Source organism: Pezoporus flaviventris, unplaced genomic scaffold, assembly GCF_033815535.1.
Source record: "Pezoporus flaviventris isolate CSIRO_AGI_PZ_B2104156 unplaced genomic scaffold, CSIRO_AGI_Pfla_v1 ptg000035l, whole genome shotgun sequence".
Classification (NCBI taxonomy): domain Eukaryota; kingdom Metazoa; phylum Chordata; class Aves; order Psittaciformes; family Psittacidae; genus Pezoporus; species Pezoporus flaviventris.
The window spans coordinates 3870679-3896169 of NW_026892583.1; the positions used below are offsets into that span (position 1 = coordinate 3870679).

The window sequence follows — 25491 nt, forward strand, 5'->3', positions numbered from 1 at the left end:
AGCGTGCTCCACTTGTCAAACAAAGTGAACTACCATCTGCTACTCACTGTGGCTTGGAGGTCTGTCACGGGAGATGGTACAGAGCGCTGTGAATTCCCCCCACTCCTGTGCTATCCTGCAGCACACTGACTTTTCTGTGTCCTGCTAGTGCTTTTTTAGCCTCCCAATGGCTACTTCTCCCCACACATGCTGCTGACATCCTCTGTAACTGTGACCAGTTCCAGTGCTCGCTGAGGTTTTGTGCATCTTTCTTGGCTCTAAATAGTTCAAGGTTTAATTCAGTTCATGAATCTTTGGATTTAGCAGCATGGATTGAAATCCACGGTGTCTTGTACGGTAGAATCACCTCATACCCACCCCATGAGGAGCACATTCTGGAAGGGCGCAGCGCTCATGTGCTTCTGAAAATACTAATCCAAAAACTTCTGTGTTCTGAGAAAGCATTTGAAACCAATGCTTGGTTTCAAAACCAAGCACTGAAAACACCTTGTCTGGGGCTAGCTGTGTAATGCAGGCATCCACAGGAGAGGAGGGATTTCTTCAGCAGACTGAGCCTCTGGTAATGGAATTAAAATACTCCCTGAGCATCTGGTTCAGAGGCAGCATCCCTTGGAATTCTCTCATTGGGAAGTAGGTGTGGGGAGTCTCAAACTGATTCAGTGCTATGCAGTGTGCATATTTTAATTCTTTGTGGTGAGATCTGCCTCTAATGTGAAATTATTTTGGGAAAAGTCTCTTCACAATAAATTTCTCTGCCTATTCCTATTACTTCACAATAAAATCCTCTTCTTATCCTATATAATTCTCTTTGCAAGAAATTCCTATTGCAGCGGATCATTGCAATTGTTTGTCCATACCAGTCCTCTTTTTTTTCGCCTCCCCTTGAGAACTGCATATCCTCTCATCTAGTAATGGGGACAGTATGTCTGTATCTAGTTACCCATGTCGGTAAAGAGATGGCAATCTATCCAGCTGTGTCTCTGCTGGCTGGCTCCATTAGGCTCTTCAGCCTCTAGCAATGATGCCCCCCAGCAGCACAAGTTCTGGTGCATTGTTTCCCTTTTAAGAATAGCTTCTGGAGGATGAAGTAAACAACGAGACAGAAGGAGGAGCTGTCTTCCTTCAATATATAACCGAGGGATATTAGCAACCCTGCAGAAGGAATGTTTTCCCAGCTGTTAACTGGGGCGGCTGGAGAGCCTGGTAATGTCTGAGTTCTTCCTGCAAATGGCCTTTTGAAAGGCAGCATTTGCACAGTGGCCTTTGACCGTGGGCTGAGTAACTGAATGTATGCATGCCCTGGACTTTTAGCCACAAGATACATTGAATTTTCTAAATGAGAGGAAAAGATGATTTTCATTGATAAAAGGACTGCAAAAGGGGAAGATGGCCAATTCTGCGCTGAAGATGCCTCCTGAAAGCTTATGTTTGGATTTTGTTATTTGTGCATTTAAGAAAAAACTGAAATGAATTACTTCCAACTTGTGCAGGGTCGCCCAAGTATCCGAAGTGCCAAGAGGCTCAGTCATTGCAGATGCAGAAGTAGTATGGTAATATAGAGGGTTGGAATAGTATTTCCATTCTGATACTGGTTTTTTATTCCATTTCTGTTTCTGTTTCTCTGTGTGAATCTGATATCCAGGGTGAATGATGGCATTAGGTGAAAGATGCCTTCATAAAATTCCACTTAATATGTCTGTGAATCCTCAAGATGAATTTTGAGAGCTGCTTTAAGTCTTCAGTTGTTAGCAAGTTCATTTCCCTCACCCAAATCTTCAGGATGTGCCGAAGCTCTGACTAGTTAGTGACATTTATTTTCCACCATGCGAAGGGAAACTTGTCACAGAGCTCTCTGTTAAAGAAACTTTGCCCACTACATACCACTTTGTGTACTGTGTCACCAGGCTTCTGCCGCTCCTTACTGGTTCTTGGCCTGGGTAAGACCATGGCCATGTACTCTAAAACAGTTACCAAATGCTTCACTTAAATGTATTCACATCACACCTGCCGCCTTTTCTTCCTTCCCTTTTTTCTAATTCTATCTACAAAAGCAATTAGATTTCATGCTATCATTTAACTTACTGCCTACTGCATGTAGCTCACTCTTTCATTGTTTCATATCTCTTCTTTTTTCTCTTTGTTATATTACTGCCTTTAAGGATAAAAGCTAGGCTTAGGAGAAAGTAATTGTCGATTTAAGGATGGCTTTCTTTTCAAAGAATGCTGCTAAGGTGGCTTTTTTGGCCTTTTGTTGCTTCCTGGGTTTGTTGTAATTAAAAATCAGGTGTGTATGGCTCAAAAATTAACTTATTTTCTTCTTCTTCTTCTTTTATGTCTATAATATTCTTAATGAGTACAACTAGCTGCTCTGTCCAGCTTCCTTTCTTACTCCTTAATTGCATAAGTACCCTTGGATGTTTTCTAAGTGGAGACTTCAGAGGGAAAATTCAGCCTCTCATCCGCTTTGAGTCTGCATTGATTTTTGCCCTCAGCCTCACTGATGAACAGACCTTTTTTAATCCTAGGACCATTTTCCTCATGTTTATTTTTAAATTGTCTTTCCCCTCCTTGGCAGCACCGGTCCTTCCTGCTCTCTTAAAACCCCTCTTTTCTCGGCAGGTCTATCCTAGACCTTCCTTCTTCAGTTGTTTACTCCCTTGGCTTTCCAATAAGATCATCTTTAATTTTCTGGTCTTTGATCTACTTTTATTTGTGGAGTTTCATTTCTTGTCCCTTATGCCTGTGTTTTCCTTGTATTGAAGCCAGCTAGCAAATAGCCATTATTTTCTTCATTTTCTTTCCCTTTTTTAAACCCTCAATCTGCCTGCTTCTGTGAATGGTCTCAGCTCAATGTCTACAAACTGTAATTGGAATAATAATTGTGGATTTGGGGGTTTTGTCAACTTTTGTCCTTTTTTCTTGTTTTGCTTCTTATTTTGTTTTCTTTTGGAGCAGGTTTCCCCTGTGTGCCAAACAGAACACTTTTTAGTTGGCTAATATCAAAGCTGCTAAAGATTGAAAATATAAAACTTGGCTTGCACTGTGGATCTCATTGAGATTAGACCAAGCCAAGATCTTGGTTCTGGAGCTTGGCAGCTTTGCGTGTGCCCATCACAATGTTCTGTTAAAAAAAAAAAAGCATTTGTTATGCTTGCTAATTTTAAACATTTATTTTGAAGTTGATTCCTCCCATTCTAAATGCATTTCCCTTGTTTAGTTTGTTGGCATAAGATGTACAAAACAAGCCTACTTGGAAGCTGCTTTTGAATCAACGTAAATGCTAGCTCCTACTAAAATGCTAATGGAAGTTCAAAGATGACTAAAGAGTGACTTTGGCTTTTGAGACTTGTAGCAGTTTAAGATGTTTAAGGCCTTAGGATGCTTAAGCAATTTGCTCTCCCCCATAGGCTCCTAACATCTTAGATTGTCTAAGCCACTGGAAGAGCTGATAGATCATAAACAGCTTAAGATATTCTGCGGGTTCAGAGTTTATTTGGAATACAGTCTGTCTGTAATCACTTAAAGCAATTAACAGGCCTTTAGGGTTTTAGAAGATTTTAAGCAAGTTGTGCATTTAGAGCTTGGTTTAAGGTGATACCAAGCTATATTGTTCTTATTTATGAATTCTGCATTCTGTAATCTTGTCATGTACCTTCCAGAGGATCCTTACGTGCTACTTGATGTGGTTGGAACCAGACAAGTGAAGGATGCCATGGAATACTGGCAAGATTTTAGTCGAGAAGAAAATCAGTGAAATATCAGGAAATTCTTCTTTGGTCTGTTTCTGCCATTTGTATTCCAGGCTATTTGGCCTGAGTGGTATGTTCGTACATAAACATGCTTCTTTTAATAGTGCTAAAGCTAGTGTGTAGTGTGCTCTTACCAGTGATGTAGGAGCAGATCTTAACTCCGGGTCTTCTTTGTGCAAGTGTTGGGGCACTCGCTGAAGCAAACAGTGGTGGGCACTCATCAGAAAGTAAAGGCTGCAGCTATATCAGATGTGTCTGCATCATCTGTACTGGTGGCAGACGATGCTTGCACTCAGAGCTGCTGAAGGGAGAGGCTGCAGTAGGCATGTACAGCTTTCTCCTGGGACAGGGAGACCTGCCTGCAGATTATGTGCCCAGATGGCGAATCTCCTGCAGCAGCTGGCTGAGCTGAAGAGCATCAGCAAGGCTGAGAAGGAGCTGGACTCCTGCTTCCAAGCACAGTCAGCAGTGGACCCGCAGCTGCTGTGGTGTGGCTGCCCCATCCCTGGCAGTGTTCAAGGCCAGGTTCAACACAGGGGCTTGGAGCAACCTGCTCTAGTGGAAGGTGTCCCTGCCCAAGGCAGGGGGTTGGAACTGGATGAGCTTTAAGGTCCCTTCCAACCCAAACCATTCTATGATTCCATGAGAGTTTTGTCCATCTGCTTATTTAAAGTACTGCATTAATTCAAATACTTTACATTTAACGATAGCCTCAGTACATCCCCTCTAAACTGGTATGTATCTCTTATAAATGTCAAAGTAGCCGATGTCTGCGTACAACCTCAGTAGGACAGGAGTTACGTTTGGGACTAAGAAGGGTTCCCTTGTTCTCTTAGGTGCAAATTACAGTTTCCTGTGTCGTGCTGAGTGTGGTGTAAAAAGCTCTGGGAAAAGCTGCTTTAAAAAACTGTTGTGGCATTTCAGTAGGAGAATTGATATTGGCATGAGGGACTGTGAGGAGCTTTTCTTGGCCTTATTCTCAGCCTAGGTTTTGCTGTGTAGCTTTGTGTCCTTAAGGGCAGTGCTCTCAACCTCAGTATCTTTGCTTGTGTCCCAGGGTAATTGAACATCCAGACTTTCATACAATCCTTTCTCCTGCACTGTTACTGTCTTGTTGATGAATTTCCTTTCATTGCTTGTTGGGTGTGTTGGAAGACTGAGTCTTAATTTAAGACTTTTTCTCTTGAAATGGAAAGCAAATTCCTCTTATGCTTTCTGTTGGAGTGTCCTCCATTTCAACTCATGTTATGAGTTTGCTCATGGGTTATAAATGGTGACTCCTGGAAGTTGCTTAGGTTTTAGTTGCAGTGACCCTGTAGATCAGAAAAAAACACTCTCTTTGGGTTCTTCCTACTGTGTTAATCTCTCTCTCCCTCTGAGGTATCTAACAGCTTAGGTGACTGATGACTCCCTTCCTTAGCTATCACATTTTTGCCCAGGGAGGATGATGGTTAGAGGTGTGCCTTCTATCTAGTCTGTATTTTCTATCTCCAAACTTACAAGGCTGTCCTAATTTAAATGGTGTGAGTTTGAATAGAGGCTTTTCAAAAATCATAGCGTTTAACCTAGCGGGCAGGACTCCACAATCAAACAAAGGGGGCCAGTCACCTTGCATAGTGTTGTGGTTGAGTTGGCATCCTGCCTGCAGCAGGAACATGCTGCACCAGCTGCACCAAGCTGCTCTCTGTACTGCTTCCGCAGCACCTTTGGCAGCTCAGGTAGGTGTCAGGATGTGTTTCTGCATGGTTGCTGCTCTCCAGGAGGGCAAAGCTTGCAGGATTCTGGAAAATTAATGGGCTGTATCAGTATAAAGAGTAAAAATACTCCCACTGCTAGTTGTGAAGGGGTGACCTTTCCATTGTTCCTCTCAATGTGATGACTAGGATAATATCATACGTCACCTAAATGTCTGGGTGGTTGTTAATCGTAAACTGCAGATCTTGTGTTCTCTATGACTTATCTTGTTAGGAATTCCTGTACTTGATCTCATGCTCTTCCCCTGCTACTTATATACGGGCTGCACTCCAAGGGTGCGCGCTGAACTAGACCGGTGCCAGTGAAGCTGCACGTCTTCCTTGGTCAAAGGGAATTGCTGCCCAGCAGAGGTACTCCAGGAATCCCGTTAGCTGGTTCCATACAGTCTGCACTGCAGCCAATTTTCACTTAGATTTGTCTCTGCAGTGGTTCATCGCCTGCACAGAAAGCTAAATATTTATGAAGTAGTGTGTTAGAAATTATTGTTTTCCTACCCAGGCAGCTGCTAGGAGTGCCAAACTTTGCCTTGTGCTGACAATACCGTTGCCTAGCTAATCATGGGAGCCAGGGATGGGCTTGCTGTGCTGATCATCACACACCGGCATAAGAGATAATGAGCTGCTGACAAGGGTGCATCTGGGATCCGGCCGAGCGTTGCGTTAGATACTGCATGCTGCCGCTTCCTTCCCAAACCAGGACACTGGATTTCCTGTTCCTTAGCATAGTGTCACCTTGCTCTCTGTAGCTCACTGTATGTTTCCTTGTGTATCAGCTTTAAAGAGTAATTTCTTTCGGGGAGAAAACAAACCTTGGCAGTGTGAACATCAGCTATTCACCTAGGTGCACGTGCGGTGTCTTCTCCATGTTGAGCTTGCCACAATCTTCATTCTAGTAATGGGGTTGTGATGATATTGCAGGCAGCAATGTCTTAATCAAGATTTAAATCGGTGCCTCATCAGACAGGTGGTGGTACTTGGTCGTACTGGTACTGATGCGCCTTTCCATGTGGCAGGATTTGAGGGAGAACAGTGCATTTGCCTATTGCTGCTGCCTTCTTCAGTATTGGGGGTGGTTTCACTAAAAAGACAGTAAGTGCCATTTATGCCTTCCTGGACGTGCATACCCTACTTGCAAATTATGGGGGGTTTGCCTTGCCATCTTGCCCCTGAGCTGTATTGTTATGATGGAGTTGAGGGACTTTTGTCCTAATCCCTTCTGCTCTTCAACTCCAGTTTTGGATGTGCCAGTTGAGGGAATTACGCAGATGTCTGAGTCGGTTTGTGCTGACCTGTGCTTTCTCAATTTACTTTCAAATACCAGTTAAGCCAGTGCAGTAAATCGTATTCCAGCTTTCTTGTCATGTATGAATAATTTAGTCCTTAAATCCTAGAGCTTGGTCCTAGTTTTTGTAGGAGGACGTACCTGAGCTGTGTAGGAAATAGTGTCCCTGCAGATGGAGAGACTCTGCTGCCTAAGTTGATGGCTCTTGGTACTTAACATGCTCCACTCTGAATTCTTCACCCTTCAGCAAAGCGTGCAAGTCTGTGCCCTTCATCCTCTCCAAACTCATTAATAATATGAGCTGGACACAGGCATCGAAGGAAAAGTCCATCTCGGAGCAGACCCCTGCTGGGAAAGCCAAGCTGTGAGCAGCTCTGCACTTAAGAAAGCTAATGGAAATTTCCAGGGAGGGCTTAGAGAGCTTAGTGACAGCCATAAAAAGGAAGTAAATAAGAACTTGCCTAAGTGGACCTCACTGTCCATGACTGACACAGTGTGGAGAATTGCAATTTTTCACCCCAAAGCCCTGGGCAACAAATGTCCTCCTTACTGCATCCACATCCAAGAGGTAACATGCACCATGCTGCACAGAGCTTCTACCTGTGCCTTGGAAAATGTAAAATGCTTCCAGCATTTCCATGTCTAGAGTTTGATGGAGCAAAAGTTAAATGCTTACATCACCTGAAAATATTCATTTCTCCAGTGTAAGCTCTGCTTCTGTGAAATGAATAGTCAGGCCTTGATTTGCAAATCTCCCGGGAAACATACTGTGTGAGGCTTGCTGATTTACAGAATTCAAGCAATATTTTGCATTGAGAGTTAAAAAACCTTCAGGCTTTCTGAAACAGGGAGATTGCACTGTTTTAAATAGGTGTGGTTAAACCAGAGCAAATCTTGGAGCTTAATTGAAAATCTGTTTTAAACCAAGGTAATCGTCGTTGTCACACACATCTTGCTGTGTACTTGAGTTGGTTTAAGGTGTGATTATGTGATCAAGTTTCTACTGCAGGTATGGTCTTAAAACTGACAATCCATACAATAGGAGCGTTTCTTTGATGAAATCTTTGTTATTAAGAAGGGAAGTGATGATCTATGTATAAAAAAGAGCACCCAACCAGTTCCCTCTGTTCAGATATTTGCTTTCCTCACTGTACCTTGGTGCAGCCTGAAATATCTCTTTCTGCAGCTTCAATCCAAAGGCTGGAAGACCCAATGGGGAGCAAGCTGGATGTTGGTCTTAGGGCTGTGGAGAGGCAGATGTGGGTTCTAGGTCAAAGAAATGCAGATGCATGCAAAAGAGAGCAAAGGTGGTGCTGAGGTAGGGAGTGCCAGCTGTTTGTTCTGAGCCGCTTGTCTGGCCCTGCAGGGAGACACACTCAGTCCAGTCTAAAAAGCCCAGTTCATGTGGTGCTGAGGATGTTGAGCTCCCATCATGGCCAAGTCTAACGACCTCGGCTTAAGTCTGTTCATAGGTGTTCCCAGAGTCAGCAATGGGAGCAGTGGTGCCAGCTGCTACAGGTCCTCTTATGGGAAAGGCAAGCAAAGTGCTCCATTCTCTGGCAGTAAATGAGTAAATAGGACTCTGGCAGTGAAATTCGGTTGATAAATGGCAGCATTTAAAACCAATGTGCAAAGTCATGTATTAAATGGAATGACTATTGATTTGGTCGTCCAGGGAAAGGTACAAACTGGCAGCGTGGAGTTAGAACAGACTTTCCTGTCCAACAGCCTGACTGTACAGTAGTGTGCCTCTGCAGAACATGGAGGGGCACAGGGACAGGAGTTTTTAACCTGGTGTACTGCCTGTCAGCTTGGTACCACGGTGCTTTTGCAGAAGGGAGATGAATCAAACTCAAAGTATGAGTGTTCATGCAGGAGCTGAGCTTTCCGTGCAGTACAGGAATCACACATTTTGGCCTTTGAAGTCTTCTGGTTTCATGCCTTGGGAGCTAACAAACTGGCAAAGACAAGTAGGGCACACAGAGCACCTTGGTGAGGAATAATAGTCATGTAGGTGGCTGTGTGGACCATGCCTGTACTTCGGAAGGCATGAAGAAGTGTGAAAGGAGGGGGAGAAGAGCATGGGTCAGTTGAGCTCTTGTGTAATAGCTGCAGATCCAAAGCAAACTAGACTTTTTATGGAAATGTTGACTGCCAGGTCAGAAAGTCTCCATTGCCATGGGAGTATGCTGCTTTGCAAACAACAAAGTGCGACAGCCAAGTCTCAGTGTATTAGAGGGGATGGAGCAGCCAGACAGACTGGCATGGTTTAGTGATAGGTGCTAGGTGGAGGGCAATTAATACTGAGGCCTTTCTAAATCAGCATCTCCCTGGCAGCTGCTTCCATGGGGTAGGAAGCAGCACAGGCCCAGCTCAGCACAAATTAAAGTGATGACTGATTCCTTCCTGCAGGCTCCATGCGTGGTTTTGCTGACCTGATTTTCCCCAGCTCTCGTCCTGTATCCAAACCTGGGGTGCTGTCACCCCAGCAGTCTCCAGCACACTCAGCTCTGCCATTGCAGCATGTCTGATTTGGAGCATCCTCTGAACTGGGGTTCCTGCCAGTTCTGCTGAGGCATCTCATTGCAGGGACAACAGTTTTATATGTATGTAAAACACTGTGTTTGTGCCCAAGCCAGAACCAGCTACCAACTACTTGCTCTGAATCCTTCCTTCACATTATGAGATATTAGGAAGCAGCTCTTCCCTGTGAGGGTGCTGAGGTGCTGGCACCGGTTGCCCAGAGAAGCTGTGGCTGCCCCATCCCTGGCAGTGTTCAAGGCCAGGCTGGATGGGGCTTGGAGCAACCTGCTCTAGTGGAAGGTGTCCCTGCTTTAAGGCCCCTTCCAACCCAAATCATTCTGTGATTATGAGGCTACCCTTAGTTCATGCTCTGAGACTGCCTGCAATGTGATGCAAGTCCAGCTCTTCAGAGCCAATTCCCTTCTGCGTATACAGGATCTATTTTGCTGTTAACTCTCCACCTACCACCATCAGATGTCTGCAGTCCAGCAGCCATGTGGTGGTATACAGCCTGGTTTTGAAACCCACAGCCCACACATGGCAGCTGGTGTGTCAGCATGGCAAAACACTGAACAGGAGGTCTCTTCCATAGTGCCTCTGGAGGTGGGAGATCTCCATCCTGCCTTGGACTGCACAGTGTGTGCCTGTCCTTTGAGATTTCTGTAGAGCACAGGGGAAGCTGGATTTGCTCTTACCCTCTTCCAGTCTAACTGCTGGCCTTAGAAATAGTGGGAGACACACTTAGAGCATTATGGTTGTGGTGGTTTAGGTTTTGTGGTTGCCTGTACTCTTCAGCAATGATTTGATAAATAGCTATGCAGTGTTAACCTTGCCTGTTCCTGTGATTAGCCAGCCCTGGCTTCATATATCTTTTAGGGAAATGCACTGTGAAAGGTTGCCAGAGCATTTGCTTCTCTGTTAAACTTAGTAGCATTAGCTGTAAAATTCATGTTTGGGGTTTTTTATACACACAAGAAGTTGATCCAGTACAAAAAGCAGTACAAACCCTTTTGTGGAAACTTGTCAACATATTCTCTACATCTGCCCTTGTTTCACAGTGACTGTCAGTGAGAGGGCTGTATGGAGATTTATTTATAGGTAGAATGAGAACCATTTGCAAAGAAACTAAATGTCAGATAAGAGCAGTGTTTTACTTAACATTACCTAGTGCAAGGAATGCTGGCAGGTACCACAGAGAGAGCCTTCCTATTCCAATTCTTTGTTTAACAGTCACTTGGAGTTAAGGTAACCTGATTTTATATACACAATTGTGTGTCTTCATTTCCTGAAAATCTCTCTGCTCCTGTTGCTGTGCCTCGGTGCTAATATTGAATTGAAATGAATGGAATATTCCAGAGCAGTCTGGGTAATACAGGGCTTCATGTTTGCAAGGCTCTTTATGGTGATGAGCCCTTTAAATGAAAATGTGAACTGAGCTAGGTCTCTAGTTTGTGCAGGGCAGGAATTAATGCTGTCCCTCGTGTTTTGGGGATGTAATGTGTGCTGGCTGGAATAGTGTCCTCTCATGCTAATATGCTTTCCTTCTTTGGTGTTGCAAGGGCCTTAAACTCTGGAGTTGAGTACCACTGGGACCAGATGAATGAGAATGTCTTCACTGTGCATTCCAGCAGCAGGAGCACTGAGCGGCCTGGGTGAGTCTCCTGGGTGTGGGTTAGGGAGACCTGACCCTTTCTGCTGCTTTTGTTACATTTGACAGCATCACCTCTTCTTTGTTCCTTTAGCACTGACTGCTTTAAATATGCAGTTACCCTCCTCATTTTGATACTGCCTAGTTGGGTCACTTGCCTTCTTCCAGCAGTTGACACCCAGTGCCCAAAAGTGATAGTGAAGTAAGATGTCATTCATGGTCTCTGTAACATCCGCGAGCAAGCTACAGCAGGAACATGTGGATGCATCAAAAACACAATGCAAAGTAAATGGCCTTTGGAAGATAACTGAAGAATCGGAGGTTTCACAGAGATGAGTGCAATTCCATTGGGCAGTCCTGGTGACTGATTTCGTCCCTTTAGTTTCTGGTCATGGAACAGTTATTTCTAAGCAATAAACTCTAAAAATACAGCTAAATCCCTGTTGGCTGCTTCATCTAGTCTGGTGATGCACAGATTAGTTATTCTAAACATGAGGGTGGTGCTACAGACCCTTGCTTCTTGCCCCAGTGATGAATATTGTCTGTAAGCCAGCTCTTCTCAGCAAGAAGGTGACAGTCGTGTTTCTCAGTTGTGAGCTCCAGGATCCCAAGGGACTTCTAAGCTGATGTACAGGGCAGTATCTGTGCTGTCCTGCAGCCTTGGTCTGATTGAGGGTAAAAAATAAGCCACAGAGATTCTTTACTCTGCCATGTGAGTGGATATTGCCACTACTCATGGGTTTTGACAGCACATGTCAGTCTTGTCTGATAGGCTTAGGAGAGCTTGAAGGCAGAATATTGCTCAAGAATGATCTGGCTCACAGAGCGAGCAAGCAAAGTGTGGAAGGTTTCAAAACCTCGTGAAAAAGGGTTGTGAATGAAGCAGTATTTCCTAGAATCTCTTCACCATTCCCAGCACTTACAGTCAGAGGTCAGTTTTGGAAAGAGCATCTGAGCGCTGTCAAGGTGCAGCTCTTGAAGTGTCGTACACTTCAACTGTTTGATGCTGAGAAGCTAATGAGCCTTGAGGTGGTTCCTGTTGTTTGCTTTTGAGAACAGAGAATTTCTCCTGTCCAACTGGAACGGGCAGAAATGCCTGCTGGAGTGCATTCATGTCTGATGCTGACAAACCAGGAGGTCCAGAAGAGGGAAGGGATACAGGCTGTGTCCTTGGGAGTTAAAACCACCCTGCTGACACGCAGAGAAAGGTTGTGTGTGTGTTTGTGGTCCTGTGCTGCATGTCCTGTTGCCTGCTCATCTCAGTGACTCCGAGACAGAGTTGTACTGAAGGCTTAGTGATGCTGCAGGGATCTCTGTCTGTGCCTGTCAGATATGCTGCTTCTATGGAAGGGTGAGTGGACTACAAGACTCTGTTGGCTTAAAACTCAAGGGACCAGTCAGCTGAGGCTGGAGAAGGGGTGTCTATGTTCAGGGCATATAAGTTCAGGGCACAGTTCCTCCAGCCCCATCTGCATACTGGCTAGCTTGAAGTGGAGGCAAGAAGAGGCTCAGATGGATGCTTCAGTCATGCTGGGGCTCTTTGCCTCCAGTGCTCCTGATCTTACTTATTCTTCTCTCTTTTCAGAACCAGCAGAGCCACATGGAGGACAGACAGAGACATGGGCCTGATGAACGCCATAGGCCTGCAACCTCGAAACCCCCCTACCTCTGTGACTTCCCAGGGTACCCAGACTTTGGCGCCACAGCTGCAGAATGCCGAGACTCAGACAGAGAGGGAGGTACAGGAGCAGGAATCTGCCTCTGCAGGGACTGGGGAAGGTAGGAGCTCAAGCAGTGGTTTATCTGACAGAGCTTACCTTGGTCAACAAAGAGTTTCCATATAGCTTCCACATCTTATCAATGCATTTGTGCATTTGGGGGGTTGAAACTAGGTGATCTTAAGGTCCTTTCCAACCCAGTTCTGTGATTTGAACACTCCTGTTCTATCTTCAGCAAAGATTTCTCCAGCCTAATTTGCCTGCAGCCAGGCCAAGATGATCAAGAGAGTGAATCTCTGTCCATCTTAATAGTGAAGTTGTCCTTTTTACATACTTTTAGAAGGCAGAATGAACTCTTCCCCAGAACTTTGTGTCTTTGTAGAATCAGCTGTACTGGCACCACTCCTCCTGAACTCTAACCATCCATAAAGCTGCAAACTGTTAAGAATTATCCTTTCTGCCTCTGTTAGTTTAGCTTGGTCCTTCAACCTCTGCATCTAAAACCTGTGCAGGATTCACAAGCTCAGCACCTGGACACAAAATAAAATGCTGTAAATCACTTCTCACAAAGCAGGTATGAGTATTCTGTTTAGTCTGGTCAGTGAAGACTTTGATGAGTGTCCAGCTCAGCTATACAGAAATGCCTCTAGTGTTTTCCAGTCCAGGAGAACTTAGCAATGCATAAAGAGCTGGAAGTGGCTGATGTGCAATTCCTATATGAAAATAAAATCACTGATCTTTTGAAAGCATGATGGTCTTGTCCAGGCTTCCTGTCTCTATACTGTAGCCTTCTGCTTGAATCCAGTTTTGAAGGTCTGCTAGGATGGAGTTGAGCAGTATATATGTAGGAAGGACAGAGAAAATTGAGGAGACAGTTTTGAAGTTGTTGGTTCATGGTGAACCCACTTATCTTTGGGAAGCAGCCCATGACATGCTTGTTTGTGACTGTATGCTTGCTTGTGCTCTGTCACTCTGAAAGATGCTTTTTGGCATGTGACTCTTCCAGAGTTTCTGCTGTGCAGCATCCAGCATATGTGATAAGGCTTTTTTTTTACTCTGATCTCTGCTCTTCTTTTCAAAGGTAAGTGTCTAATTCTTGGGCTGAGATGAACCTCTCCTGAAGGTTAGTACACTTGAGGTGTGTAAATAAGGCTGAAGCATAGGATATCTGGACTAATACTCAACTCGTGAGACCTTGTGTGCATACTCTGAATGTGGTATGCAGGCTGAGAACAGGGGATGCTGTGGGACCTTCCTGCATCAAGGCCATGATGGCTGGTGCTGCAGGCTTGGAGGTTTTTCTCTGCTATGTTAAACCAGTGGAATTCTCCAGTGCTGCTTCTCTCTGCTGCTGTTCTGAATCATCTGAAGGTTTTATTATCTCATTCTTTCTAGTTAACCTTTCAATTTTTAGAACTAGGTCATGGGTTTTAACTAGACCATTAATGAGATGGGGAAGGGTTGTCCTTTACCAGTGCCTTGGGCAGGGTATCTCTATAAAGAAGCGTAACATTTGAAAGAAAGGAAATGTAGATAACAAACCTAGGACAGAGACCTTTCTTTGTCTCCATTTTCTGCTTGGAAGAAGATTGGCAAGTTCCACATCTGATGCAGTTTGTGGCTCAGGTGCTGACTTACCACATGTCCCTTTGCGAGTGGGTCTCACCTGCAAAATGGGCTGTCACACTCCTGTCTCTTTTGTAAGGAACAGAGGAGTTATTCCAGGACAGATACATGCACTGGAGATGAGCCAAGCCATCTTGCCCTGTAGTTGATCAGTTTTTATGTTAGTTACATCCTCAGTGGAAATTCCTCAGCAAAGGCTCAAGAGCAGCTCAAAACAGGGAGCTGTCAAGGCATTAACTATTGGAAGGATCATGTAGGATCCAAAAACCCAACTGCAATCTATGGCAGAGGAATAGTACAAGGACCCAAAATGAAGCAGAAAGACATATTTTCATCTGCTGTTAAACAGCATCTCAGCCAGTTAGCCAGGGACTTGTGACATCAGTGCTGTGGTTCATCCAAGAGTCTTCACGCTTCACATTACACTTGAGCAACATTGCAGTCCTTGTGACGTTAAGATTACTGTTTTCCCAGCATCATAAACTCATGTGTTGCTCATCCAGTGTGTTTATGGAGGCTAGATTAGACCCCGTGCTTTTTTTGTGATAGTTAATTTGCCCACTGCATCTACCACAGCTCATCTGTTGAAAGGGAAACTGTTTCCTAATAGCAGGATCTAGGTGTCAGGGACACAAAGGAAAAAAGAGCAAAAATGTGCTACAGCTAACTTGGTGTGTGACCTAAGGCAAATTATCAATCATCTACCAAATGGGAATAAATCTTCCCATAGCACAGTACACCAGGGGCTGTGAAGATTAATTAGTGTTTTGTATAGGGTTTTAAAGATGTAAATCACTACGTAAAGGCTTAGCAGCATTAGCAGCAGCAGAATGGATACATCAGATGTGATTCAGAGTAATGTAAAGGAAAGTGTTTTAGTTATCACCTTGTCATGAAGGGATAAAAAAAGAGCAAAAACCTTTAATGTTTAAAAAAAGACAGGAAAAGAAAGGGTAGCGCTACCCCCCAAGAGTGGGTTTCTGTCCTGTGTCCCATCAGCCCCGCTGCTGTGGGGAATTCTGGCTCAGGGCATTTCTTGCAGATATGTGCTTACTGTACAAAAAAGAAGTATGCAGAATTGCATCAGAAATCTAATTAAGCTCTGTGCGGGTATAAATAGTTTCCTTTTCTCATGCAAAGCTCTGCGGGGACTTTGCTGTTCTGATTATCTTTCTACCTCCTTTGGAGGAATGAGTATATAATGACTTTATCAGAAGTGAATCCCTCTAATGTCTGTATCTTTTTGGTTTGCAGCAGTTGATAGCTGCCTTGTGAACTCTGCTCCCAAGCCACACATAAACCAAAGAAGTTAAAAGAGAAAACTAGGAGAGATATCATGAATGTCTAAAACAGTGTTTCAGCTGTTTCCTAATTATTTAAGCTGACAGACATAGTGGAAATAGTGATGGAGCTGTAACTTTGAGGCACTCTTAATTAGAAACAATCTGTTGGGAGTTATTCTATGCTTTCCATTGCAAATGGACAGGGATGACGGGGGAGGATCTGTGTTCAACTGGCAAGTTAAATCTCACTTAAAAAACGGCAAAAATTCCTAATGAGATTTAGTAGTCCAAAGCTTTAACCTTTAGAAATTGCAATTCCTGGTCCAGGCTGGGTCAGGCTGTGGCTGCCACTTGCTCAGGCTGTGGGATCTATGGAATAGGGTAGAAGTGGCAGTAACTGTCAGAGATGCAACTGCAAAATGTGCTGCAGGCTGAGGGAGAGGGACCTTTGCAGAGCTGCAGGATGCTTGTTTGGTTGTGCACCCATGCTGTCCCCTGGCTATTTGCAGTATATCCATACATCATTCAGGTAATCCAGCTGCTTAAAAAGAAAAAATATCCCACACTTGAAAAAGAAACTTGATGGAAATAGCTGGAAGGCGGTTGTCATCTCCTTCCCTATCATCTGCATTGTCTTTGGGGCTGAACAATCTAGCTAGCTCAATGCTCATTGTGCAAGTAGGCACACGTTATGAACTACTGAAGTTGTAGCCATCTGAAGGCTTGCTGTCAGTGGATTGCTACTTTGCCTGTCTCTGGGGGAGCAGCATATTCACTACTGTCATGCCATGTACAGATTTTAACCTGTTTGCTTTAAGTGTTGCTCACCAACCAGCACAAGTTTCCATCATGTCCAGCTGCTTTCAGAGGTTGCAGCAGGTACCTTCGAGAGGAAAAAGGGCTGTAGAATGAAGGTTTGGGTTTGTGGGCTTCAGTCTGTTCAAACTGTTAGTAGCAAAAAGACAGCACATGCAAGTGAAACTTGCCTGGTATGAGCAAAGCATTCTCAGGATACTGAAGGATGCAGATGCAGTGTGCCTGCATGTGATGTAACTTATTTAATCTGAGACATTAGGAACGTGTCAGGGGGCTGCAGGGCCAGGAATACCCTGTCCTCAGCCAAGCCTCATGAATGATAAAGAGAAACATGTTGTTTTACATTAGCTGAACATGTTCCTGCAATGCTGTTGTCAAATGTGATGTGATTTTTGTGTGGTTAGTGTGGAAATGGGAATTGAGACACCAGGGATCAGTTTCCAGATCTGCCTTTTATTCTCCAAGTAGAAATGTGGGTAGATCCCTTAGCCTTTCATCTGCCTATCCATCTGTAAAATACGTGTCATATGTACTATAGAACTGCAAATTTCAGATTCTCTTTAAAAGCCCTCTGAAAAGCACTAACTAAAAAATAGAATCAGGTTCTAGAAGCATGTACTACACAAGCCTTTACAGTGTGAGCTGCTCCGAGTACCTGGCTCCCTTGGGATTAAATTATGGGGGCTACTTTTAAACTCTCATTACCAAAATAAGTTTCACTTATAGAAATCACCAAGGTGAGATATTGCTAAGAGACTTTTTACAAGTCAAAGCTGGTGTGTGTCTTTCCTGAGTTCTGGAGAGTTGTTTGATTTAGCTACCTTAGAAAGGAAGTGTGAACCCTCTTCTGAGCTTGGCTGGGGAGAAGAGTAACCGGTAGTATTTCTGCTGGCGCTAAGGGAGATGTGAGTATTTGTAGCTGGTTGTGCTGTGCTCTGACACTCCCTTTCCTATTCTTATGCAAGGAGTGAATTCATTTAAAAATGGTGATATTTTTATCGTTGAGCATCTGAATTAGTGGGTCAGCTCACACCTCCAAGCTATTATTCCATGTTCTCTGAAGACTTAACATCTCTCTGCAGTGCTTACTCTTAGTTCTAATTTTGAAGCTTTGTTTGCAAGCATGGCTACTGACTACTCCTGGGCTTAGAAAGAGGAAAGCTGAAAACAGGCAAAAGTTCAAGAGCGGCGTTAGTATATCCCACAGCCTGATCTCATCTCTGCTTCTGTGGGCTTTGCTCTTTATCAGGTGTGTGCTGACTATGCCGAGAGATAAACAAGTTGTAATTCCCGTAAGTACTTCAGAGACCACTTCATTTGAGAGTGGAAATGCTCCTGCCTTCTACCCAGCTCCATTGAAAGTATGCCAGATGTTTTTGCTTTGTAGGCTTCTGTGCCAAACTCTGATCTTGCTGGGATAGCATGGCAGAGGACTTCTGAAGACAAATGCATTAGCTAGGGAGTATTTTGTTAAATGTTGGAGCCAGTCAGCTAGATTGACAGAAATTACTCTCCAGAGTGATGTTTTGTGTCTGTGTTTGAGATAGACGGGGCTTTGGACCTCTGGAAAGGTCACTTCAGTTAGAATAGAAAAGGTTTGCAGGAACACAGCACTGGGGACACAACTCTAATACTTACTTGTCTTGCAGAGAGAACCATGGGTGATGCTTTTATGTCCTGTCAGGCACAGAACTTGTGTCCCAGTCCAGAGAAAGATAAGACTGTGTTTCAAGATTGCTTCCTTCTATGTGATGGATTCTGGTAGAGGGACAGCTTAGGTGGAGAACGAATTGGCAAGTGTTGTGCTTACAGTGGTACTTCACACATTGGTACTTCACACGCTGGAGCTGGTTAGCTCAGTCTTCTAAATTTTGTCTGTAGTATACTATGAGGTTTTTCTATATTTCTATTTTCTGACTCTTTGGAGTCAGAAAAGGCTTAGAAGAATGAGAGCTTGAGATAGAGGATTTTACAGAGCCTGGGACTTCAGAATGTAGTTTTGAGCATAAAATGAGAGGAATTGATTTCTCCGTATGGAGAATTAGATGTGCTGTCCTTGGCCTGCTCCTGCACAAGCTCAGGTTCATGCTCTGAATATGCCTAAACCCTCTGGAGTCTGACAGAAGTGTCGTGAGCATGGGGTTTCTCCCTGTTCTGGTTTTGTTCAGCTGGTGGTGCAGGGAATGGGGTTTGGTCACTGCAGCAGGTTGGAACTTCCAGCAGCCTGGGGTGTGGGGTTTAACAGCATTGCTGCTGTTCTGGGTAGGTGCCTGCATGCACACTGTGAACCTCCACCAAATGGAAGTCAGCTTATTTCACTTGCACTGAGCACTGATGCAGTCTGCACTGGCAGCCTGGCGAAGGAACGCGTGTGGGAGTCACCAGGCAGTAGAAACGGGCTCTATGTGAAGCTGTGCTATAGCTCAGCTCAGGGAACATCGCACAGGAAGCTCAGCTCTGAACCAGGCAGCCAAAGGCATTGTCAAAACCTGCAGGGAGGGGGAAGGGAAGGACAGAAAGGGGCTTGTTGGCTGCTTGGATGGTGTCTTTCTGGAATTTCCAACGCTGCTCTGTCTCCGTGCTCCTCACCTGAAGGTTCGTGACTGCTGTGGCATCAGCTTTTGCCTGTTTCTCAGCAAGTAGCTGCCTCAACTGGCTGTTCAGCCATGGCATGTGGTAATTAAGGGGCAGAGAAGAGCAGGGGCTGCTTTGCTGTGCTCTGCCTGCATGGACTCCTCTCATGAAACACATGCTTGTAACGCTAAGGAGCGCTGGCTGGGGATCCTTGCTGACTCGCTGTTCCAAAGCTCCTGTATTGGGCAGGTTTATAGTAAATGATCTATCAAGAGCACAGTACCTGCTGTTTCAGGACTTGTGTGGATAAGGCTGGCTGGCATGTCTCTAAGCCAGGTTGCACATCTTGGCTTTCTTAAGCTTCCCCTCTGGCCTGGCCAGATGGTTGGTAACAAAGTGCTTACACCTATGCCCTCAGAAGGAAACAATGACTGAATCCAAAACCATGCATCTCAAACCTTCCACTTACTTCTGCTCTGATTAATGCTTCAATATCCCCTGGCATGCGTGTTTTTCACACTGAAGTTTCCAGGCTAATAGCTGCCTCTGTTCCCAGTCTTTGTGCAGGTCAGCCAGGCTCCTAGTTCGTGCATCAGACACATCCTGAACAGGATTTCTCTGCAAGAGTTCTGGGTCAGGCTGTGCCTAGGGGTATTTGTGCTCCCTCCTCTAGGCTCTGCTCCAGGTACTCATGAGGTTACTGGTGCCTCTGTGGTCTCACTGAAGCTCTGACCAAGGAGCTCTGTGATTGCTGTATGCATAGTGGATAGGGCAGGCTTACTAGCTTCCTAGCAGAAAGGGACTTACTCTGCTTGTGAGAATTAAATTTGCCCTTGATGTCCACAGTATTTCTACAGCAGGGCAGTATGTCAGCAGGCCTGCTTGAAGATGGAATTAGCCATACCCTGTGGTGGAGGAAGCTGGTTGTGTTCAATGCAAGTACCACTGAGGAAAGGGAATAAGCTGTCACTGACAGACTGCACACCATCTTAACCGCTCTGACTGTCCTCTGTAGTGACATGGTGTAAACCATGCTGAATACCCCAGCTTTCGTGTTGGATACATGACCTCCACCCCACAGCCCCAGTCACTTTTGCCTTCCTACTCAGTGTGGCATTTTGGTTTCTATTGTGTTTTAACTCCTGCCTACATTCACTCTTGTTGACATTTGTGTTCATCTTCTTGGAGCCAGGAGAGCTTATGGCTTTCCTCTCTCATCTAATCAGCTCTGCAATAGCATCATGGAGCTGGGAGTGAGATTTATCTCTTTAATAAGAATCATCAGGATCCCACTGTGGAATGGTTCTAGCAGTTTGTGATTACAGATTGTTTTCCCCTGATGGTCTGGGTAGGGTTTGTAGCAAAAGGAGGATGCTGGGAAACAGAACTGGGTTGAACTTTCCTGCCGTGGGGATTTCATTTCTGACACGGACTGTTTTTCTGTGAGATTTTGTTCTTCTTCAAAAGTAATCTTCAGCAGCCAAGGCATCTGACAGTGGCTCCTCAGAGCTCAGTACAGCCTGACTGTGAAGGGAGAGTTCAGAGACAGACAAAGAACTATAGATCTTGAAAGATGTTTTTTGCATTCCCAGAAGATACCAGTCAAGGGCAGCAGGAGCCTACATACTTGATCTTCCCTTGATCAGTGGTGATGTGGAAGCACAGACCATGTTCTGTAGCTGCTGTCTGGACCTGGCCTGTGTCCTCTCTGATAGCAGGGAGATGGCCATCATCTGATGCCTGGGGTACTCTCAAAACAGGTGAAGTAGGAAAGGCCACAGGACGCTAACACTGTGGTGGCATATTTGGCTTATTGCGGGGCAAACTGAGGTTTTTCCTCTTGCTTTGGAGGACTGGCTGGGCTGTCTCTGCAGCTGTGAGAAAACACACTGCTTCTGACTCCTCTTTTTTCCCCACCTCTATGGCTAGATAAGAGCTGCTTCTGCAGGGCTTGGACATGCAGGTCTGTGAGGGATACCTGTGGGATTGGCCAAGGTCTTCTTGACAGGGTTCAGTGCCTTTGGCGCTCACCAAAAGTTATAGAAATAAAATGTTGGGCTTGCTCTTGAACAAACCCTATCTTCTATCCCAGTACATGTGCACTGCGTGATGCATCTACCCAGCATTGCTTTCTCTTCGTGTTGTAGCTTGCCTTGTACATCCAAGTTGCTTCTGCTTTCTCTTGCAGGTGAAGGTCCAGACTATGGGGCCAGTGGGGAGGATGCCCTGAGCAGGATCCAAAGGCTGATGACAGAAGGTGGCATGACTGCCGTGGTCCAGCGGGAGCAGAGCACCACCATGGCGTCCATGGGCGGCTTTGGCAACAACATCATCGTGAGCCACCGGATCCACCGCAGCTCTCAGACTGGTGCAGAGTCCACTGGAGCTGAGGGTACATCAGCACTGCAGTCCACCTCACAGCAAGTGGCAGCTGAGCTGGAGGGACGGATCCTGTCAGAGTCCATGCAGCTCTCGGAGCATGGCCTGAGCCCCCGGACAGCCCCTGGTGGGAGCGAAGGACAAAGCACTGGTGACCTGGACCTGCCAGAGCAGGCCCAGTCCTCCATGGACACTGAGGGACCAATTGAATACAGTGACCTAACTAATAATAACCATCTTCCTGACAGTACCAACTTCTATAGTAATGGCAGCACCAGTGGGGAGTCGCGGAACAGGTAGAGATTGAGTTGTGTGTTGGTGCTACCCTTGTACTGCTCAGCAGAGACTTGTACCTCACAGCTGGCCAGGAGCTGGAAGAGTAGGAACACGTGGCTCTGAAAGGATGCTGGTGGTTCAGAGGGCTTCTCTGTCCTGGGTGAGTGGGGAAGGAATAAGGACTGCAAGGGAAGCCATGGGGAAGAAAGCATACTTAACTTCCAACATTCCCACTGCTGAAGAGTTAACAGGAATATCAAGTGTACTGGCTGCACATCATGCAGATTTTAAAGCCCCTTGGGATCCTCTGAGCTCAGCCCTAATCCTGCAGTTTGGTCAGTGTCATCCTCTGTAAAGCTTCTTTCCTTTCGTTTTCCTGCCCTTTTATGCCCAGGGGCTGATCAGTAGAGTGAAGAAAGGAAAGGTGGCCTGCAGCATCCTTCTGGAGACCGGCAGTCCTCCTGGGCAAACCTGGGTGTGATGCTCCAGCTCCATTGCTGGAGTGGAGGAGCCTTCCAGGCCACAGCCCCACTCCGTGGCACAGCGCTGCTTCCCCCTCAGTGTGGAGTTCTGAAACCTCTCCTGTCTGCGCTGTGGTCTTTTCTGGGAAGAACTGGGCTTTGCCATAAGCTGCATGGCTCAGGATGTGCTCATGGGTGGGGATCTTTCCTTTTTAGAGAGTTAGTGTAGTACTTGGCAGGAACCTCAGCAGAGCTGATGTATAGATGGGTAGAGAGGGACAAGGGCTACTGCTCTCTAGTCAGGATGCAGTTCACGCAAGGATGTTCTAAGCTGTGCCAATATTGTCATGAATGAGCCATCCCAGTGGTTTCATGTTGCCAGGACTGAGCTGCAGCTCCTTGGCAAGGGGGCCGGAAATGTCTCTCAGCTCCAGGCCAGGGTGTGAGGTACGGGTCTGTGATGTAAGGTGTTGCATGTGAAATCTTGACCTTGTACATGTAGTTTCTAGTGGAGAATTCCAGGCTCTGATACTTTGTTTTTAGTCTCAAATGTGATTTTCCTTTTCATTTGTAACTCTCCATCCCTAGCAAGCTTGTGGAGGAAGGGCGGGGAGAGCGTGAGTGCTGATGAGGGAAACACCAAAGATCAATGTCATTAAAATATGACAAACCCTTGCTTGACCTACTGTCTTCATTTGTGTGCTGTTGTCTCAGTGTTTGGCCCTGGGGATAGGTACAGCAGAAGCTCAAGGAGGAAAGCAGGCTCAGCCTTTGAGTTGAAAGCCCAAAACTGGGAACCAGGGAGGAGCATGGTGGAGCACTGATTGCAGATTGCCTTTTAATCAGCCTGGAGATGAGCAGGCACTTCTGTGTTTCCCATCCCTCAAGTACTGCAGCAGGGAGAAAGAGAAGCATTTCTCTTGTCCTGCTTAAAAGGGTATGTGGAGATGCAGCACTCTATCTCAGGCAAGCAGAGAGTCTTGCTGACCTCTCAATGCAGAGACTGGGTGCAGTGTCTGGCTGTTCTGGATAAAGGAATGCATGTCCCTGTGTTACCACTCTGCTGTGAGGGATGCTTCCCCTGCTGCCTGAGCACCTGCCTGGCTCCTCTGGATCCTGCCCTGCAAAGACATTACAATAAATAAGGCTGTCATTAAGCAGCACTCAAGCTCCCAGTCAGAAGAGTCTGTTAAAGAACATTAAGCAAATCTTCTCTTAAATCACAGCCTGGAAATGAACCTTAAATCAAATCAGCTGCTGCCAGGCCTCATTGCAGAGTGTTAATGAGGCTCTAAAACCTACCCTGAGCCAACCACATCCCTGGTCTGACAGGAGAGCAGCCTGAAAAACGGGATTCCCTTGTGTGGTGAGGAGGGTTTCGTGCATCCCTGTATTGCCTCAGTGTGGGGTGGCCTGAGGATGTGCTGGCATTTGGGAGCTGGAAGAGCTGTGTCTCGGCTCAAGACTTGGGCAGACAGGGCAGGGCTGGGCAGGGCTGTTTACTGCTCTGCTTGAAAACAAACTGAAACAGAGCCTGGAGAAAAAGGCTTCTGCTTCAGCTCAGCCTGGCAGCTCCTTCCCTCTCCCTGCATGATTCCTGGAAGAGGCTTGAGGCCCATTCTTGGTAGATGTGTTGCAGAGCACTTACGGAGGCCAGAGCCAAGCTACCTACAGAAACCTTTCCATCATGACTGGAGAGAGGTCTCCTGGGATGTCTTGCCCTAGTGCTGTGCAGAGGCCATAACCCTGCTCTGCTGAGGACTTCCCTTGGTCCAGAGCTGTCCCCATTGGAGATGGTGGCAGAACAAGTAAGTGAGATCCAGTGGGAGCTGGAGCAGACCACAGCTGCTGCTTTTGACATCGACTCAGGACATGTCTGAAGCTCCAAAGCAGCTTTGCATTCCACACTTGTAAGGGAAACTCTTCCAGATGAGGTAAGGATGGAGGCCTGATCAGAGCAGCAGCTCTGATGTTTCTAAGCTGCTCTGTAGCTCTGGCCAAAGGCTGGTAGTGACTGCAGCCTGACTCCTGTGTTCGTACGGGCTTTAGGCAGGAGCAGTGGGGCAGGATGGGTGCGGGTGGGCTTAATCCTCAGATGCTGCCTTGGACGTGCTTTGTAGATGACCTCCTGTAGCCATACAACTAGGCAGTGCTGTGGGCTTGTATGTAGGGAGAGCAGTGCTTTTAGTTTGAGTTTCAGACCTAGAATCTGCCAAGCTCAGGTTCTGTTCCTGCCTGAGACCTGAGGGAGGGAGGTGGGTTGGTGGGAAGAGAGGGACAGGAGGGAAAGCTTGCCACACTTGTACCATGGGCTCACTTTCCTCCCCTCAATGCAGTTTATTTATGATGCATTCTGTGCTTTCTGTGGCTTTAAACTGCAGAGGGGAGAGATTGAGATGAGACATTAGGGAGAAATTCTTCCCTGTGAGGGTGCTGAGGCGCTGGCACAGGGTGCCCAGAGAAGCTGTGACTGCCCCATCCCTGGCAGTGCTCAAGGCCAGGTTGGATGGGGCTTGGAGCAACCTGCTCTAGTGGAAGGTGTCCCTGCCCATGGCAGGGGTAGGAACTGGATGAGCTTTAAGGTCCCTTCCAACCCAAACCAGTGAGCAAAACTCTCTCCCTGCCTTGGATGACCCTGTTCTGTCCCAGCAGTGTTCCCTGGTTGGTTTGGGTAGGACTGAGCTGACCTGTACCCTCTGCATCCATGGGATGACTGGGGCCTGGAGCCCTGTACAGGACAGGAGGCAGTGGCATTGCCCACATCCAGGACAAGCACAGCAGCAAAGCTCACAGCTTGCCTGCTCTCTGCAGTGTGATAACGCAGCGCTGAGGCAAGTGTCCTGCCAGGAGCGAAGTGGAGATTCAACAGGATCTGCCCGAGGAAACCCAGGCAGAGCTGTGTGTGCTTAGTGGCCCAATTTAGGAGGCACAGTGAGAGCTTTGCTGCGTAGGAGCAGGAAATAATCTGAAGAACCAAAGCTTTCCTCATCCTCAGCCTGTCAGGAGCCTTTAAATGTGCTAACAAAATCCTGGGGAAAGCAGAAATACAAGGATTTTATTTAGCTTTCAAAAGGCCTTTGATAAAATCCCTCATCAGAGGCTATTAAAGCAACTGAGTCACCTCAAGGGTGAGGGGTAGAGTCCTCCTAGAGCCGTTTGAGGTGGGAATTGGAGGCAAAAGCAACAGCCAGTTCTTGGTGTGGAAAGGTTAATGGTGGGTTGGTCGGGTTTGGTGAGAGCCAGTGTTCTCTAAAAGCCATAATGAGCCGGAAGAGGAGGGGGATAGCTGAAGATACAGGGTTATTTAGGTTAGCTTGGCAGAGAGAAGGTGCCAGAAGCCTGGGGCAACGGTTGGAACTGCTGTGCTGGAAGGGGGCTTTGGAGGAATCCTTCACGGTGCTC

The 25491-nt window shown here is 46.1% G+C and overlaps 1 protein-coding gene across 3 annotated transcripts in view; it reads left to right on the top strand.

Moving 5' to 3' along the window:
- Nucleotides 1-22764, top strand: part of AMBRA1 (autophagy and beclin 1 regulator 1) — a 130714-nt gene extending 107950 nt beyond the window's left edge. For all 3 annotated transcript variants that reach the window (XM_061462259.1, XM_061462260.1, XM_061462261.1), the window contains 3 exons: nt 10868-10960; nt 12542-12735; nt 21162-22764. In XM_061462259.1, coding sequence (XP_061318243.1) covers nt 10868-10960; nt 12542-12735; nt 21162-21652 — 778 coding nt within the window. In that variant the 3' untranslated portion in view covers nt 21653-22764. The remainder of the gene's footprint in view (nt 1-10867; nt 10961-12541; nt 12736-21161) is intronic.
- Nucleotides 22765-25491: the final 2727 nt, after the last annotated feature.